The sequence below is a fragment of the Cherax quadricarinatus genome, chromosome 92 (genome assembly GCF_038502225.1).
Source record: "Cherax quadricarinatus isolate ZL_2023a chromosome 92, ASM3850222v1, whole genome shotgun sequence".
In the NCBI taxonomy this organism is placed as follows: domain Eukaryota; kingdom Metazoa; phylum Arthropoda; class Malacostraca; order Decapoda; family Parastacidae; genus Cherax; species Cherax quadricarinatus.
In genome coordinates, this window is record NC_091383.1 from 7,409,204 (window position 1) to 7,428,331 (window position 19,128).

The 19,128-nt window shown below is 40.6% G+C and overlaps 1 protein-coding gene across 1 annotated transcript in view; it reads right to left on the reverse strand.

Moving 5' to 3' along the window:
* Window positions 1-691: 691 nt before the first annotated feature.
* LOC138855390 (uncharacterized) overlaps window positions 692-19,128 on the reverse strand; it is a 465,601-nt gene continuing 447,164 nt past the window's right edge. Inside the window, exons 3-4 of the mRNA XM_070104528.1 lie at window positions 10,771-10,912; window positions 692-933 (exon numbers count right to left, since the gene is read on the reverse strand). Coding sequence (XP_069960629.1) covers window positions 692-933; window positions 10,771-10,912 — 384 coding nt within the window. The remainder of the gene's footprint in view (window positions 934-10,770; window positions 10,913-19,128) is intronic.

Consider the following 19,128-nt stretch of genomic DNA (forward strand, 5'->3'; position numbering starts at 1 on the left):
TTCTCATCTTCTGTCATATTCCTTGTATAGTTCACATCTTCTGTCATATTCCTTGTATAGTTCGCATCTTCTGTCATATTCCTTGTATAGTTCACATCTTCTGTCATATTCCTTGTGTAGTTCACATCTTCTGTCATATTCCTTGTGTAGTTCACATCTTCTGTCATATTCCTTGTATAGTTCTCATCTTCTGTCATATTCCCTGTATAGTTCTCATCTTCTGTCATATTCCTTGTATAGTTCACATCTTCTGTCATATTCCTTGTATAGTTCTCATCTTCTGTCATATTCCCTGTATAGTTCTCATCTTCTGTCATATTCCTTGTATAGTTCTCATCTTCTGTCATATTCCTTGTATAGTTCTCATCTTCTGTCATATTCCCTGTATAGTTCTCATCTTCTGTCATATTCCTTGTATAGTTCACATCTTCTGTCATATTCCCTGTATAGTTCTCATCTTCTGTCATATTCCTTGTGTAGTTCACATCTTCTGTCATATTCCTTGTATAGTTCTCATCTTCTGTCATATTCCCTGTATAGTTCTCATCTTCTGTCATATTCCTTGTATAGTTCACATCTTCTGTCATATTCCTTGTATAGTTCACATCTTCTGTCATATTCCTTGTGTAGTTCACATCTTGTCATATTCCTTGTATAGTTCTCATCTTGTGTCATATTCCTTGTATAGTTCTCATCTTGTCATATTCCTTGTATAGTTCACATCTTCTGTCATATTCCTTGTATAGTTCTCATCTGTCATATTCCTTGTATAGTTCTCATCTTCTGTCATATTCCTTGTATAGTTCACATCTTCTGTCATATTCCTTGTGTAGTTCACATCTTCTGTCATATTCCTTGTATAGTTCTCATCTTCTGTCATATTCCTTGAATAGTTCTCATCTTCTGTCATATTCCTTGTATAGTTCTCATCTTCTGTCATATTTCAATCTCGAAGCCAAAGAAAAATCTATATAACAAATGCTAATACCTTAAGTGCAATAGAAATATTACTGATTTTTTGCAGAATAAACCAAAATTGGCCAAAATTTAACTTCATTCGAAATACTTCATAAGTGTTGGTCTGAATTGTCGCAATTAACGTAAAAATGCGTAAAAATTTTCGATTGCGTGAAATTTTAAATTAATATTTAAATCTCAGATGCGAAATCGAAGATTTTATTTTCAATAGATATAAACGACTCACCACCAAATATGTAAAGAATATTAATCAACATCATGAATAATATAACTAAACAAATGTATATAACGGAAAAGAGAGGTGAGAGAAGCGCACGGTAACTGTACTGATAACTATGATAACTGTACACTACTGATAACTATGATAACTGTACACTACTGATAACTATGATACCTGTACACTACTGATAACTTATGATAACTGTACACTACTGATAACTTATAACTGTACACTACTGATAACTTATAACTGTACACTACTGATAACTATGATAACTGTACACTACTGATAACTTATGATAACTGTACACTACTGATAACTATGATAACTGTACACTACTGATAACTTATGATAACTGTACACTACTGATAACTTATAACTGTACACTACTGATAACTTATAACTGTACACTACTGATAACTATGATAACTGTACACTACTGATAACTATGATAACTGTACACTGCTGATAACTTATGATAACTGTACACTGCTGATAACTATGATAACTGTACACTGCTGATAACTATGATAACTGTACACTGCTGATAACTTATGATAACTGTACACTACTGATAACTTATAACTGTACACTACTGATAACTTATGATAACTGTACACTGCTGATAACTAATGATAACTGTACACTACTGATAACTTATAACTGTACACTACTGATAACTTATGATAACTGTACACTACTGATAACTTATAACTGTACACTACTGATAACTTATAACTGTACACTACTGATAACTTATAACTGTACACTACTGATAACTTATAACTGTACACTACTGATAACTTATAACTGTACACTACTGATAACTTATGATAACTGTACACTGCTGATAACTTATGATAACTGTACACTACTGATAACTTATAACTGTACACTACTGATAACTTATAACTGTACACTACTGATAACTTATAACTGTACACTACTGATAACTTATAACTGTACACTACTGATAACTTATGATAACTGTACACTGCTGATAACTTATGATAACTGTACACTACTGATAACTTATAACTGTACACTACTGATAACTTATGATAACTGTACACTGCTGATAACTTATGGTAACTGTACACTACTGATAACTTATAACTGTACACTACTGATAACTTATGATAACTGTACACTGCTGATAACTTATGATAACTGTACACTGCTGATAACTAATGATAACTGTACACTACTGATAACTTATAACTGTACACTACTGATAACTGTACACTACTGATAACTGTACACTACTGATAACTGTACACTACTGATAACTGTACACTACTGATAACTGTACACTACTGATAACTTATGATAACTGTACACTACTGATAACTTATAACTGTACACTACTGATAACTGTACACTACTGATAACTAATGATAACTGTACACTACTGATAACTAATGATAACTGTACACTACTGATAACTTATGATAACTGTACACTACTGATAACTTATGATAACTGTACACTACTGATAACTTATGATAACTGTACACTACTGATAACTTATGATAACTGTACACTACTGATAACTTATGATAACTGTACACTACTGATAACTGTACACTACTGATAACTGTACACTACTGATAACTTATGATAACTGTACACTACTGATAACTTATGATAACTGTACACTACTGATAACTTATGATAACTGTACACTACTGATAACTTATGATAACTGTACACTACTGATAACTGTACACTACTGATAACTTATGATAACTGTACACTACTGATAACTTATGATAACTGTACACTGCTGATAACTTATGATAACTGTACACTGCTGATAACTTATGATAACTGTACACTGCTGATAACTAATGATAACTGTACACTGCTCATAACTTATGATAACTGTACACTGCTGATAACTTATGATAACTGTACACTGCTGATAACTCATGATAACTGTACACTGCTGATAACTTATGATAACTGTACACTACTGATAACTCATAACTGTACACTACTGATAACTTATGATAACTGTACACTACTGATAACTTTACACTGCTGATAACTAATGATAACTGTACACTACTGATAACTCATGATAACTGTACACTACTGATAACTAATGATAACTGTACACTACTGATAACTCATGATAACTGTACACTACTGATAACTAATGATAACTGTACACTACTGATAACTCATGATAACTGTACACTACTGATAACTTATGATAACTGTACACTACTGATAACTTATGATAACTGTACACTACTGATAACTTATGATAACTGTACACTACTGATAACTAATGATAACTGTACACTACTGATAACTCATGATAACTGTACACTACTGATAACTTATGATAACTGTACACTACTGATAACTATGATACCTGTACACTACTGATAACTGTACACTGCTGATAACTAATGATAACTTTACACTACTGATAACTCATGATAACTGTACACTACTGATAACTATGATAACTGTACACTGCTGATAACTATGATAACTGTACACTACTGATAACTCATGATAACTGTACACTACTGATAACTCATGATAACTGTACACTACTGATAACTATGATAACTGTACACTGCTGATAACTATGATAACTGTACACTACTGACAACTCATGATAACTAACGTTTCGCCTACTGTGTAGGCAATACGTTTCGGAAAAAAGTTGCCTAACTGTCGCCTATGTGCCTCACCTACCAACCTGTCGGTATTGTATACCATTCTTATATTCAACGCCTCAAATATTTCAATACTTTCACAAACCTTTAATGTTTTGGATTTTCAATTCCTTTCTTAAATGAAACACACACACTCACACACACACACATATATATATATATATATATATATATATATATATATATATATATATATATATATATATATATATATATAATTTTTATTTTATTTTATTATCACACTGGCCGATTCCCACCAAGGCAGGGTGGCCACCAAGGCAGGGTGGCCACCAAGGCAGGGTTGCCACCAAGGCAGGGTGGCCACCAAGGCAGGGTGGCCACCAAGGCAGGGTGGCCACCAAGGCAGGGTGGCCCGAAAAAGAAAAACTTTCACCATCATTCACTCCATCACTGTCTTGCCAGAAGGGTGCTTTACACTACAGTTTTTAAACTGCAACATTAACACCCCTCCTTCAGAGTGCAGGCACTGTACTTCCCATCTCCAGGACTCAAGTCCGGCCTGCCGGTTTCCCTGAATCCCTTCATAAATGTTACTTTGCTCGATGAACATCAAAATGGTATACAATACCGACAGGTTGTTAGGTAAGACACATATGCAACAGTTAGACATCTTTATTCCGAAACGTTTCACCTACACAGTAGGCTTCTTCAGTCGAATACAGAAAGTAGGCAGGAGCAGTAGAGATGTGAAGACGATGTAATCAGTCCATCACCCTGCACCTCTCCTTCCGACAGTATTTAAGTCTCCGCACTGTCGCTTGATCTTCAGATAGTTCTTGACTATGGAACTGAACTTCTCCAGGCCGAGGGACTGACAACCTCAAATTCTACGACTTTAAGGGTGATGGACTGATTACATCGTCTTCACATCTCTACTGCTCCTGCCTACTTTCTGTATTCGACTGAAGAAGCCTACTGTGTAGGCGAAACGTTTCGGAATAAAGATGTCTAACTGTTGCATATGTTACTTTGCTCACACTCCAACAGCACGTCAAGTATTAAAAACCATTTGTCTCCATTCACTCCTATCAAACACGCTCACGCATGCCTGCTGGAAGTCCAAGCCCCTCGCACACAAAACCTCCTTTACCCCCTCCCTCCAACCCTTCCTAGGCCGACCCCTACCCCGCCTTCCTTCCACTACAGACTGATACACTCTTGAAGTCATTCTGTTTCGCTCCATTCTCTCTACATGTCCAAACCACCTCAACAACCCTTCCTCAGCCCTCTGGACAACAGTTTTGGTAATCCCGCACCTCCTCCTAACTTCCAAACTACGAATTCTCTGCATTATATTCACACCACACATTGCCCTCAGACATGACATCTCCACTGCCTCCAGCCTTCTCCTCGCTGCAACATTCATCACCCATGCTTCACACCCATATAAGAGCGTTGGTAAAACTATACTCTCATACATTCCCCTCTTTGCCTCCAAGGACAAAGTTCTTTGTCTCCACAGACTCCTAAGTGCACCACTCACTCTTTTTCCCTCATCAATTCTATGATTCACCTCATCTTTCATAGACCCATCCGCTGACACGTCCACTCCCAAATATCTGAATACGTTCACCTCCTCCATACTCTCTCCCTCCAATCTGATATTCAATCTTTCATCACCTAATCTTTTTGTTATCCTCATAACCTTACTCTTTCCTGTATTCACCTTTAATTTTCTTCTTTTGCACACCCTACCAAATTCATCCACCAATCTCTGCAGCTTCTCTTCAGAATCTCCCAAGAGCACAGTGTCATCAGCAAAGAGCAGCTGTGACAACTCCCACTTTGTGTGTGATTCTTTATCTTTTAACTCCACGCCTCTTGCCAAGACCCTCGCATTTACTTCTCTTACAACCCCATCTATAAATATATTAAACAACCACGGTGACATCACACATCCTTGTCTAAGGCCTACTTTTACTGGGAAAAAATTTCCCTCTTTCCTACATACTCTAACTTGAGCCTCACTATCCTCGTAAAAACTCTTCACTGCTTTCAGTAACCTACCTCCTACACCATACACTTGCAACATCTGCCACATTGCCCCCCTATCCTTTTGTATATATATATATATACAAAACCACTGTGAAAGAATAGAGAAATTCCAAGCACTTTCGTGACTACTCACATTATCAAGGAACAATTGTTCCTTGATAATGTGAGAAGTCACGAAAGCGCTTGGAATTTCTCTATTCTTTCACAGTGGTTCTTTTGCATATTCTGAAATCACCTGTTTACTGTGATCTTATTGCGCATATATATATATATATATATATATATATATATATATATATATATATATATATATATATATGTATATATAATCAATAAAATCACGAAACAAGTGATTTTAAATCATTTACCAAGCTGCGGCAGGCCAGTATTCGACCCAACGAACATTGTCGCACCTCCAGACACAACATACGTGTCACCTTTACCACTGAGCCAGCGACCCTTCAAAAACAACACTGTGACTAGCCGGAGAATCGAACCCGTGTTGTTTCAGCCCGCCTCATGGTGAGCAAAAATTCCCGACGCTCTAACCCACTGGACCATACAATCCTACAAAGATCAAGCACCCAGCAGAGCTAGTTGTTATACCGTGATCCGAGGACATACGATGGTGTGGATGCCTCAGAGCTAATTTCATTGTACTCCCTGTTTGGTGTACTAGCCTCCACAAGCAGTATATGTAGTATTGTAACCACGAACGAGTGGTATTTAATCAACAACACTGCCACTGTATGGTCCAGTGGGTTAGAGCATCGTGAATTTTTGCTCACCAAGAGGCCGGCTAAAACAACACTGGTTCAATTCCCCGGCTAGTCGCAGTGTTGTTAATGATTAAATACCACTCGTTTGTGATTACAATACATGTGTGTGTGTGTGTGTGTGTGTGTGTGTGTGTGTGTGTGTGTGTGTGTGTGTGTGTGTGTGTGTGTGTGTGTGTGTGTGTGTACTCGCCTAGTTGTACTCACCTAGTTTAGGTTGCGGGGGTCGAGTCCGAGCTCCTGGCCCCGCCTCTTCACTGATCGCTACTAGATGTGTGTATGTGTGTGTGTGTGTGTGTGTGTCTGCTCACCTATTTGTGGTTGCAGGGGTCGAGTCCTAGCTCCTGGCTCCTGTGTGTGTGTGTGTGTGTGTGTGTGTGTGTGTGTGTGTGTGTGTGTGTGTGTGTGTGTGTGTGTGTCCTGTATATACAGAACAACCACTGTGAAAAAAACAGTGAAATTCCAAGTGCTTTGGTGACTTTTCATATTATGTGGGTTCTAAGAGAGATTTTGGGTGAAGCAATACTCGTTGGATGTCTTGGTAGCATATAATAAGGCGAGAAGTGACAAGCCCAGATGCCAATCTTTGTCCAGTCTGTAGGTCTACAGTTATTGAGGGGCAGATGCCTGAGGCAGGCGTTTCACAAGAGCAGGACTCGTGACATCGTAGCTAGCCAGGGAGCAACTCTATACTAACGGTTTAACAGTATACTGTGCAGTACATAGTACTACTGGCAGCTCGGCCACATTGACGTATGGCGTCCTGACGTACACAATGGACTGAAGCAGGCTAGGTGACTGGCTTAGGCTGGCTTGGACCACTGGCTTAACTGGCTTGGCTTAATTTGCAAACCCAGTTTAACAGTATACTACACAGTACCACTGACACATCAAGGAACTATAAAAATAAAATATCAATGGGTAAGGAGGGAGGCCCATCGGCAATACGAGAATGGCATAGAATCAAAAGTCAAATCTGAGTCGAAGCTGATGCACCAGAGGAAAACAATAGCCAAGGATCAGGAAATCAGGATGATACAATAATAGGCCGTATGATTCATTCAGAGGAGGATACCAATGAACTCCAGGAGGATTTGGACAAGTTAACGTCTTTGTCTGAAAAGTGGCAGATGAAGTTCAATGTGGACAAGTATAAAATACTAGTCCTTGCCTAAGTGTGCGCAATAAGACTAACAGATTACTGGGATTTATTCAGGACGTACAGATAACAGTACAAAAGTTATTTTACAGCTCTATATACATCACTAATAAGGCCTCATTTGGATTATACCGCTCGACTGAGGAAGCCTACTGTGTAGGCGATACTTTTCGAAATAAAGATACCTAACCGTTGCATATGTGTCTAACCTAACAACCTGTCGGTACTGCGTAACATTTATGTACGAGTTCCTGGTTAACAAACTTCCAGTTAGCTAATTTTCGGCCTGAAACTCTCTCCTCATCAATTTCGTCTGAGAGGACCGTTCTACTATCGATCCCTGAATAAGATGCAATCAACTTTCTCTGGCTTCTCTTTAATCATGAATGTAATGGAAGCCTCACATAGGCTCCCTAATAGCCTTACATAGCCTCCCTGATAGCCTCACATAGCCTCCCTGATAGCCGGCTGTCGTAGCCTCCTGAACCTGCTTAAAACTATCGCCCATTTTTCTTGGGGAGATGATAGACTCCGCCTTTTGTAATCAGCTAAATAATGTAGAACTTAGCCGACTAGTTGATAACTAAGATACCGATGCAACAGTCAGGTATCTTTATTCCGGAACGTTTCGCCTACACAGTAGGCTTCATCAGTCGAATACAGAACGATATCTTGGTACAGAAAAAACCTTCGATCACTTTTTCAAGTGAGAAGGGATGGATTTGAGAGGGACGTTGCCCTCACAGTGGTGACCTTTCTTCTACTAGTGAACTACATCTCACCTTCCGACAGTATATAACTCTCCATACTGCTACTTAAAGTTCACACTGTTCCAGACTATGGAGCAGAACTCTTCTCCAGGCTGAGGGACTGACCACCTCAAAACTCCGTCTTCAAGGGTGATGGATTGATTACATCGTCTTCACATCTCTACTGCTTCTGCTAACTCTTCTGAAGACGCCTACTGTGTAGGCGAAACATTTCGGAATAAAGATACCTAACTGTTGCATATATATCTTATCAAGACAGCAATGCCTATAAATCCCAGTAATAAGGCAGATTGAACATTAAAATGGTATAAAATACCGACAGGTATTTTATACCATTTTAATGTTCAATCTGTCAGACACTGCAACACAAGGGTATCTTGGTACAGACCTGCAATCAACTTCGACAACTTTCACTAGTGAGAACGGCTGGATTTGAGAGGGACCTGACCTTTCAACATCTGAGTTCTTACCTCTCCTAGTGGCCTACGTCTCACCTCTTGGCGCTATAAAAGCTCCATCCTGTCACTTCATCTCCATATTGTTTCATACTATGGAACAATGCTCTTCTCCAGACTGAGGGACTGACCACCTCAAAACTTTAAGGGTGATGGACTGATTACATCGTCTTCAAGTATCTTCTGCTTCTATCAACTTTTCTGTACTCGACTGAAGAAGCCTACTGTGTAGGCGAAACGTTTCGAAATAGATACCTAACTGTTGCATATGTGTCTTACCTAACAACCGACATGTTGATAAATTAGACACATGTGCAACTCTTGGGTATCTTTATTGAGGAAACGTTTCGCCACACAGTGGCTTCATCAGTCCATACAAAGGAGAATGGTGGAGAACAGGACTTTGAGGTAATCAATCCCTCAGATGGGGGACTCCTGTTCTTCACCATTCTCCTTTGTATGGACTGATGAAGTCACTGTGTGGCGAAACGTTTCCTCAGTCAAGATACCCAAGAGTTGCACATGTGTCTAATTTATCACCTAGCATTACCGACACGTATTGTCACAGTACGTCAGAAGGGCGTTATAATTATTGTAGCCCGCTCTCTGACAGCCCAATGGTAGCTAAGACAGCCGAAAGAGACCCCCTAGACCCCAGGTTGCTGGGGTCTGAGCTGTCGACGAGAAAGATGAGTACCCATGATTGAGTACTCAGGATGGGGTACCCCAACTGTAATTTCAATTGTATACCCACACTAACCCCTTCCTCCGCTAACACCCCTACCTATTGTACACCCCTACCCATTGTACACCCCTACTCACTGCACACCCCTACCCTTTGCACACCCCCACCCATTATACACCCCTACCCATTGTACACCCCTACCCATTGCACACCCCTACCCTTTGCACACTCCTACCCATTGTACACCCCACCCATTGTACACCACTACCCATTGTACACCCCTACCCATTGTACACCACTTCCCATTGCACACCCCTACCCATTGTACTCCCCTACCCTTTGCACACCCCTACCCATTGTACACCCCACCCATTGTACACCACTACCCATTGTACACCCCTACCCATTGTACACCTCTTCCCATTGCACACCCCTACCCATTGTACACCTCTTCCCATTGTACACCCCACCCATTGTACACCACTACCCATTGTACACCCCTACCCATTATACACCTCTTCCCATTGTACACTCCTACCCATTATACACCTCTTCCCATTGTACACTCCTACCCATTGTACACCCCTACCAATTGTACACCCCTACCCATTGTACACCTCTTCCCATTGCACACCCCTACCCATTGTACATCCCTACCTATTATACACCCCTTCCCATTGCACACCCCTCCCATTGTACACCCTTCCCTATTATACACCCCTCTCCACATAGCAGTAATAGTTGATAAATTAGACACATACACAACTCTTGGGAATCTTCATTGAGGAAACGTTTCGCCACACAGTGGCTTCATCAGTCCATACGTAGGAGAAACTTGAAGAATAGGAGGAGAATGAGGTAATCAGTCCCTCAACCTTGAGTCGATGTGTTCAGTCCATCAATCTTGAATAGAAACGTTTCCTCAATGAAGATTCCCAAGAGTTGTGTATGTGTCTAATTTATCAACATGTCGGTTCTCTGAACCATTCATCTACAGCAGTAATAGTGTACTTACTAAGAACGGTCATGGGAGATGTGGAAGCCTCAGTGCGGAAGCTGGGATGTTCGGCGATAACCTCACAGCGGTACTGACCAGAGGCTGACACTGCCAGTCTTGTTAGTGACAGTGTCACTCGTTGCTCGTTACGGAACACCTCCTGGAAAGACAAACACACTCGTTAAACGTCAAGTAAAAAGAATTGTGTTGTGACGAATAGGTAAAACTGGTTAATTAACATAAGCTCGTTTAAAATTAAGTCCTTTCTAAAATTTTCTCTTATACGTTTAAAGATATATTTTTTTTCATTCATGTTAATGTAAAATTTAATAATTTTTGTACCAAAAGAACCTTAGAAAACTTACCTGCCCTTATTATAACAAACGCAATATAGTTTAGCCTAATCCAACTAAATATATTTTAGATTTGTTTACAATAATTTAGTACTAAACAAACACAATCAAATATATTTTTTTCGTTAGGTTCAGAATTATTTTTGCGAAATTATTTCATACACAAATTTTTGCTCATCTTATTCGGCAACAAGAGCGTTGCTATTTAAGCCAAATTCACAATTTTACTTATTCGGCATATATATATATATATATATATATATATATATATATATATATATATATATATATATATATATATATATATAAATATATATATATATATATATATATCGTGCCGAATAGGCAGAATTTGCGATCTTGGCTTAAATATCAACGTTCATCTTGCCATATAGGACAAGTGAAAATTTGTGTATGCAATAATTTCTCCAAAATCATTCTGAACCTAACGAAAAAAATATATTTCACTGTGTTTGTTTAGTATTAAATTATTGTAAACAAATTTAAAATATATTTAGTTGGGTTAGGCTAAACTATATTGCGTTTGTTATAATAAGGTCAGGTAAGTTTTCTAAGGTTCTTTTGGTACAAAAATTTTTAAATTTTACATTAACATGAATGGAAAAAATATATCTTTAAACGTATAAGAGAAAATTTTAGAAAGGACTTAATTTTAAACGAGTTCTTGCTAATTGACCAGTTTTACATATTCGGCACGACATATATATATATATATATATATATATATATATATATATATATATATATATATATATATAATATGTGTGTGAGTTTGTGTACTCACTTAATTGTGGTTGCAGGGGTCGAGACTCAACTCCTGGCCCCGCCTCTTCACTGAGTGCTACTAGGTACCTCATCTTAAAGCTATGTATGGTTCCTGCCTCCACTACATCACTTGCTAGGCTATTCCACTTCCTGAGTACACTATGACTGAAGAAATACTTCCTAACATCCCTTTGATTCATCTGACTCTTCAACTTCCAACTGTTTCCCCTTGTTGCTGTGTCGCATCTCTGGAACATCCTGTCTCTGTCCACTTTATCTATTCCACGCAGTGTTTTGTATGTCGTTATCATGTCTCCCCTGACCTTCCTGTCCTCCAGTGTCGTCAGGCCGATTTCCCTTAACCTTTCTTCATAGGACATTCCCCTTAGCTCTGGAACTAACCTTGTCGCAAACCTTTGCACTTTCTCTAATTTCTTGACGTGCTTGATCAAGTACGGGTTCCAAACAGGTGCTGCATACTCCAGTATGGGCCTGACGTGCACGGTGCATAGTTTCTTGAACGATTCCTTAATAAGGTATCGGAACGCTATTCTCATGTTTGCCAGGCGCCCATATGCTGCAGCAGTTATCTGGTTGATGTGTGCTTCCGGAGACGCAATCAACCCACCCCTCTCTCTCGTGTCTTACTTCTGTTATTTTATCATAAAACTCCAGAAGGTTTGTGACACAGGATTTGCCTTCCATGAATCCGTGCTGGTTGGCGTTTATACTCTTGTTCCGTTCCAGGTGCTCCACCACTCTCCTCCTGATAATCTTCTCCATAACTTTGCATACTATACACGTCAGTGACACTGGTCTATAGTTTAGTGCCTCTTTTCTGTGTACTCAGTTGTACGCACCTAGTTGAGGTTGCAGGGGTCGAGTCCTAGCTCCTGGCCCCGCCTCTTCACTGGTCGCTACTAGGTCACTCTTCCTGAACCGTGAGCTTTATCATACCTCTGCTTAAAGCTATGTATGGATCCTGCCTCCACTACATCGCTTCCCAAACTATTCCACTTACTGACTACTCTGTGGCTGAAGAAATACTTCCTAACATCCCTGTGATTCATCTGAGTCTTCAACTTCCAACTGTGTCCCCTTGTTGCTGTGTCCCATCTGTGTGTGTGTGTGTGTGTGTGTGTAAATATTTAATGTGACAATACAAAGCCTGACAAGAAGTAAGACTAGTCGTTAATTAAGCTTTAAAACAAACACATATAATAACACTCTTCACTGATTAATAACTAGAACTAAGCCAAGTGTCAACAGTGTCAAGGTTGTGTCATGATAAGATAAAAGATAAGATAAGATTTCGTTCGGATTTTTAACCCCGGAGGGTTAGCCACCCAGGATAACCCAAGAAAGTCAGTGCGTCATCGAGGTCCGTCTAACTTATTTCCATTGGGGTCCTTAATCTTGTCCCCCAGGATGCGACCCACACCAGGCTACTAACACCCAGGTACCTATTTGCTGCTAGGTGAACAGGACAACAGGTGTAAGGAAACGTGTCGAAATGTTTCCACCCGCCGGGAATCGAACCCGGGCCCTCAGTGTGTGAAGCGGGAGCTTCAGCCACCAGACCACCAGGCCTTGCTTCCAGTGTCCTCAGAAGCGCAAGTTTTTTAATGAAAGCGCGGGGGCGTTGACTCCCGAAACCCTCTCCAGGTAAATTCTAGGTAAACGAAGTAGATGTTAGAATAGGTAATGCAAGCAGTGCTATGTTTCTCGTGTATGTGACGGTGCCCACAATAATAATAATAATAATAATAATAATAATAATAATAGGAGGACTGAGGAAGAGCCAGTTGTGAGTGTGGGGGAAGTTCGTGAGGCAGTGTGAGTGTGGGGGAAGTTCATGAGGCAGTAGGTAAAATGAAAGGGGGTAAGGCAGCCGGGATTGATGGGATAAAGATAGAAATGTTAAAAGCAGGTGGAGATATAGTTTTGGAGTGGTTGGTGCAATTATTTAATAAATGTATGGAAAAGGGTAAGGTACCTAGGGATTGGCAGAGTGCATGCATAGTTCCTTTGTATAAAGGCAAAGGGGATAAAAGAGAGTGCAAAAATTATAGGGGGATAAGTCTGTTGAGTATACCTGGTAAAGTGTATGGTAGAGTTATTATTGAAAGAATTAAGAGTAAGACGGAGAATAGGATAGCAGATGAACAAGGAGGCTTTAGGAAAGGTAGGGGGTGTGTGGACCAGGGGTTTACAGTGAAACATATAATTGAACAGTATTTAGATAAGGCTAAAGAGGTCTTTGTGGCATTTATGGATTTGGAAAAGGCGTATGACAGGGTGGATAGGGGGGCAATGTGGCAGATGTTGCAGGTGTATGGTGTAGGAGGTAGGTTACTGAAAGCAGTGAAGAGTTTTTACGAGGATAGTGAGGCTCAGTTAGAGTACATAGGAAAGAGGGAAATTATTTCCCAGTAAAAGTAGGCCTTAGACAAGGATGTGTGATGTCACCGTGGTTGTTTAATATATTTATTGATGGGGTTGTAAGAGAAGTAAATGCGAGGATCTTGGCAAGAGGCGTGGAGTTAAAAGATAAAGAATCACACATAAAGTGGGAGTTGTCACAGTTGCTCTTTGCTGATGACACTGTGCTCTTGGGAGATTCTGAAAAGAAGTTGCAGAGATTGGTGGATGAATTTGGTAGGGTGTGCAAAAGAAGAAAATTAAAGGTAAATACAGGAAAGAGTAAGGTTATGAGGATAACAAAAAGATTAGGTGATGAAAGATTGGATATCAGATTGGAGGAAGAGAGTATGGAGGAGGTGAATGTATTCAGATATTTGGGAGTGGACGTGTCAGCGGATGGGTCTATGAAAGATGAGGTGAATCATAGAATTGATGAGGGAAAAAAGAGTGAGTGGTGCACTTAGGAGTCTGTGGAGACAAAGAACTTTGTCCTTGGAGGCAAAGAGGGGAATGTATGAGAGTATAGTTTTACCAACGCTCTTATATGGGTGTGAAGCATGGGTGATGAATGTTGCAGCGAGGAGAAGGCTGGAGGCAGTGGAGATGTCATGTCTGAGGGCAATGTGTGGTGTGAATATAATGCAGAGAATTCGTAGTTTGGAAGTTAGGAGGAGGTGCGGGATTACCAAAACTGTTGTCCAGAGGGCTGAGGAAGGGTTGTTGAGGTGGTTCGGACATGTAGAGAGAATGGAGCGAAACAGAATGACTTCAAGAGTGTATCAGTCTGTAGTGGAAGGAAGGCAGGGTAGGGGTCGGCCTAGGAAAGGTTGGAGGGAGGGGGTAAAGGAGGTTTTGTGTGCGAGGGGCTTGGACTTCCAGCAGGCATGCATGAGCGTGTTTGATAGGAGTGAATGGAGACAAATGGTTTTTAATACTTGACGTGCTGTTGGAGTGTGAGCAAAGTAACATTTATGAAGGGGTTCAGGGAAACCGGCAGGCCGGACTTGAGTCCTGGAGATGGGAAGTACAGTGCCTGCACTCTGAAGGAGGGGTGTTAATGTTGCAGTTTAAAAACTGTAGTGTAAAGCACCCTTCTGGCAAGACAGTGATGGAGTGAATGATGGTGAAAGTTTTTCTTTTTCGGGCCACCCTGCCTTGGTGGCCACCCTGCCTTTGTGGCCACCCTACCTTGGTGGGCCACCCTGCCTTGGTGGCCACCCTGCCTTGGTGGCCACCCTGCCTTGGTGGACACCCTGCCTTGGTGACCACCCTGCCTTGGTGACCACCCTGCCTTGGTGACCACCCTGCCTTGGTGACCACCCTGCCTTCGTGGCCACCCTGCCTTGGTGACCACCCTGCCTTGGTGACCACCCTGCCTTGGTGGCCATCCTGCCTTGGTGGCCACCCTGCCTTGGTGACCACCCTGCCTTGGTGACCACCCTGCCTTGGTGACCACCCTGCCTTGGTGACCACCCTGCCTTGGTGACCACCCTGCCTTGGTGACCACCCTGCCTTGGTGACCACCCTGCCTTGGTGACCACCCTGCCTTGGTGACCACCCTGCCTTGGTGACCACCCTGCCTTGGTGGCCACCCTGCCTTGGTGACCACCCTGCCTTGGTGACCACCCTGCCTTGGTGACCACCCTGCCTTGGTGACCACCCTGCCTTGGTGACCACCCTACCTTGGTGGGAATCGGCCAGTGTGATAATAATAATAAAAAAATAATTTCTGCGTAATAGTGTTTGTACAGAGATGGGTGACAACATGACTTACGAAATCGTAATGACACGATTGTACACAAACCATACCATGGGCGGGGTTAGAACCCGTGAACAGATACCTAAATGGGTGAATCTTATTGTAGCCAGCTGGCCCAGTGGTTAAAGCGTCGGTCTGGAGTTTTATGACTCTCTGATCGCGGGTTCTAACCCCGCCCGTGGTATTGGTGACAATTTAGTCGTTTATGCAAAAAACCATAATTATACAGGACATTTAAAGCAATGGAGATTGCATGGTTTGGTCAACGTAGGTGACCAGGTGAGAAGTGACCAGGTGAGAAGTGACCAGGTGAAAAGTGACCAGGTGAGAAGTGACCAGGTGAAAAGTGCCTAGGTGAAAAGTGACCAGGTGAAAAGTGACCAGGTGAAAAGTGACCAGGTGAAAAGTGACCAGGTGAGAAGTGACCAGATGAAAAGTGACCAGGTGAAAAGTGACCAGGTGAAAAGTGACCAGGTGAAAAGTGACCAGGTGAAAAGTGACCAGGTGAAAAGTGACCAGGTGAAAAGTGACCAGGTGAAAAGTGACCAGGTGAAAAGTGACCAGGTGAAAAATGACCAGGTGAAAAATGACCAGGTGAAAAGTGACCAGGTGAAAAGTGACCAGGTGAGAAGTGACCAGGTGAGAAGTGACCAGGTGAGAAGTGACCAGGTGAAAAGTGACCAGGTTAAAAGTGACCAGGTGAAAAGTGACCAGGAATCAAGTGTCGACACAAGGGGAAGATTACAGTACAACGAGAAATAAAGGGAGAAAAGTGTTAGCAGTGGCGGAAGTTCATATGAACGTAACTGTTCAGTACTGGTACTGTTCAGTACTGGTACTGTACAGTACTGGTACTGTTCAGTACTGGTACTGTTCAGTACTGGTACTGTACAGTACTGGTACTGTTCAGTACTGGTACTGTTCAGTACTGGTACTGTACAGTACTGGTACTGTTCAGTACCAGTACACAGTAATTCATAATACAGTATGAATAAAGATAATGTATATGGAGTAAATTATACATAGTACTGATATTTATGTATGCAGAGTACATAATACGTAGTACAGATACTGATGTACTCAAAGAATATCATACATAGTACTGACACTATACACAAAGTGCATATGTAGTAATGACATTGTACACACAGTACGCCATACACAGTACTAACACTACACAAAGTACATCATACACAGTACTAACACTACACAAAGTACATCATACACAGTACTAACACTACACAAAGTACACCATACACAGTACTAACACTACACACAGTACATCATACACAGTACTAACACTACACACAGTACATCATGCACAGTACTAACACTACACACAGTACATCATACACAGTACTAACACTACACAAAGTACATCATACACAGTACTAACACTACACAAAGCACATCATACACAGTACTAACACTACACACAGTACATCATACACAGTACTAACACTACACAAAGTACATCATACACAGTACTAACACTACACAAAGTACATCATACACAGTACTAACACTACACAAAGTACACCATACACAGTACTAACACTACACAAAGTACACCATACACAGTAACACTACACAAAGTACACCATACACAGTAACACTACACAAAGTACACCATACGCAGTAACACTACACAAAGTACACCATACACAGTACTAACACTACACAAAGTACACCATACACAGTAACACTACACAAAGTACACCATACACAGTAACACTACACAAAGTACACCATACGCAGTAACACTACACAAAGTACACCATACACAGTAACACTACACAAAGTACACCATACGCAGTAACACTACACAAAGTACACCATACACAGTAACACTACACAAAGTACACCATACGCAGTAACACTACACAAAGTACACCATACACAGTAACACTACACAAAGTACACCATACACAGTAACACTACACAAAGTACACCATACACAGTAACACTACACAAAGTACACCATACGCAGTAACACTACACAAAGTACACCATACACAGTACTAACACTACACAAAGTACACCATACACAGTAACACTACACAAAGTACACCATACGCAGTAACACTACACAAAGTACACCATACGCAGTAACACTACACAAAGTACACCATACGCAGTAACACTACACAAAGTACACCATACACAGTAACACTACACAAAGTACACCATACACAGTAACACTACACAAAGTACACCATACACAGTAACACTACACAAAGTACACCATACACAGTACTAACACTACACAAAGTACATCATACACAGTACTAACACTACACAAATTACATCATACACAGTAACACTACACAAAGTACACCATACACAGTACTAACACTACACAAAGTACATCATACACAGTAACACTACACAAAGTACATCATACACAGTACTAACACTACACACAGTACATCATACACAGTACTAACACTACACAAAGTACATCATACACAGTACTAACACTACACAAAGTACATCATACACAGTACTAACACTACACACAGTACATCATACACAGTACTAACACTACACACAGTACATCATACACAGTACTAACACTACACACAGTACATCATACACAGTACTAACACTACACACAGTACATCATACACAGTACTAACACTACACAAAGTACACCATACACAGTACTAACACTACACACAGTACATCATACACAGTACTAACACTACACACAGTACATCATACACAGTACTAACACTACACACAGTACATCATACACAGTACTAACACTACACACAGTACATCATACACAGTACTAACACTACACACAGTACACCATACACAGTACTAACACTACACACAGTACATCATACACAGTACTAACACTACACACAGTACATACACAGTACTAACACTACACACAGTACATCATACACAGTACTAACACTACACACAGTACATCATACACAGTACTAACACTACACACAGTACATACACAGTACTAACACTACACACAGTACATCATACACAGTACTAACACTACACACAGTACATACACAGTACTAACACTACACA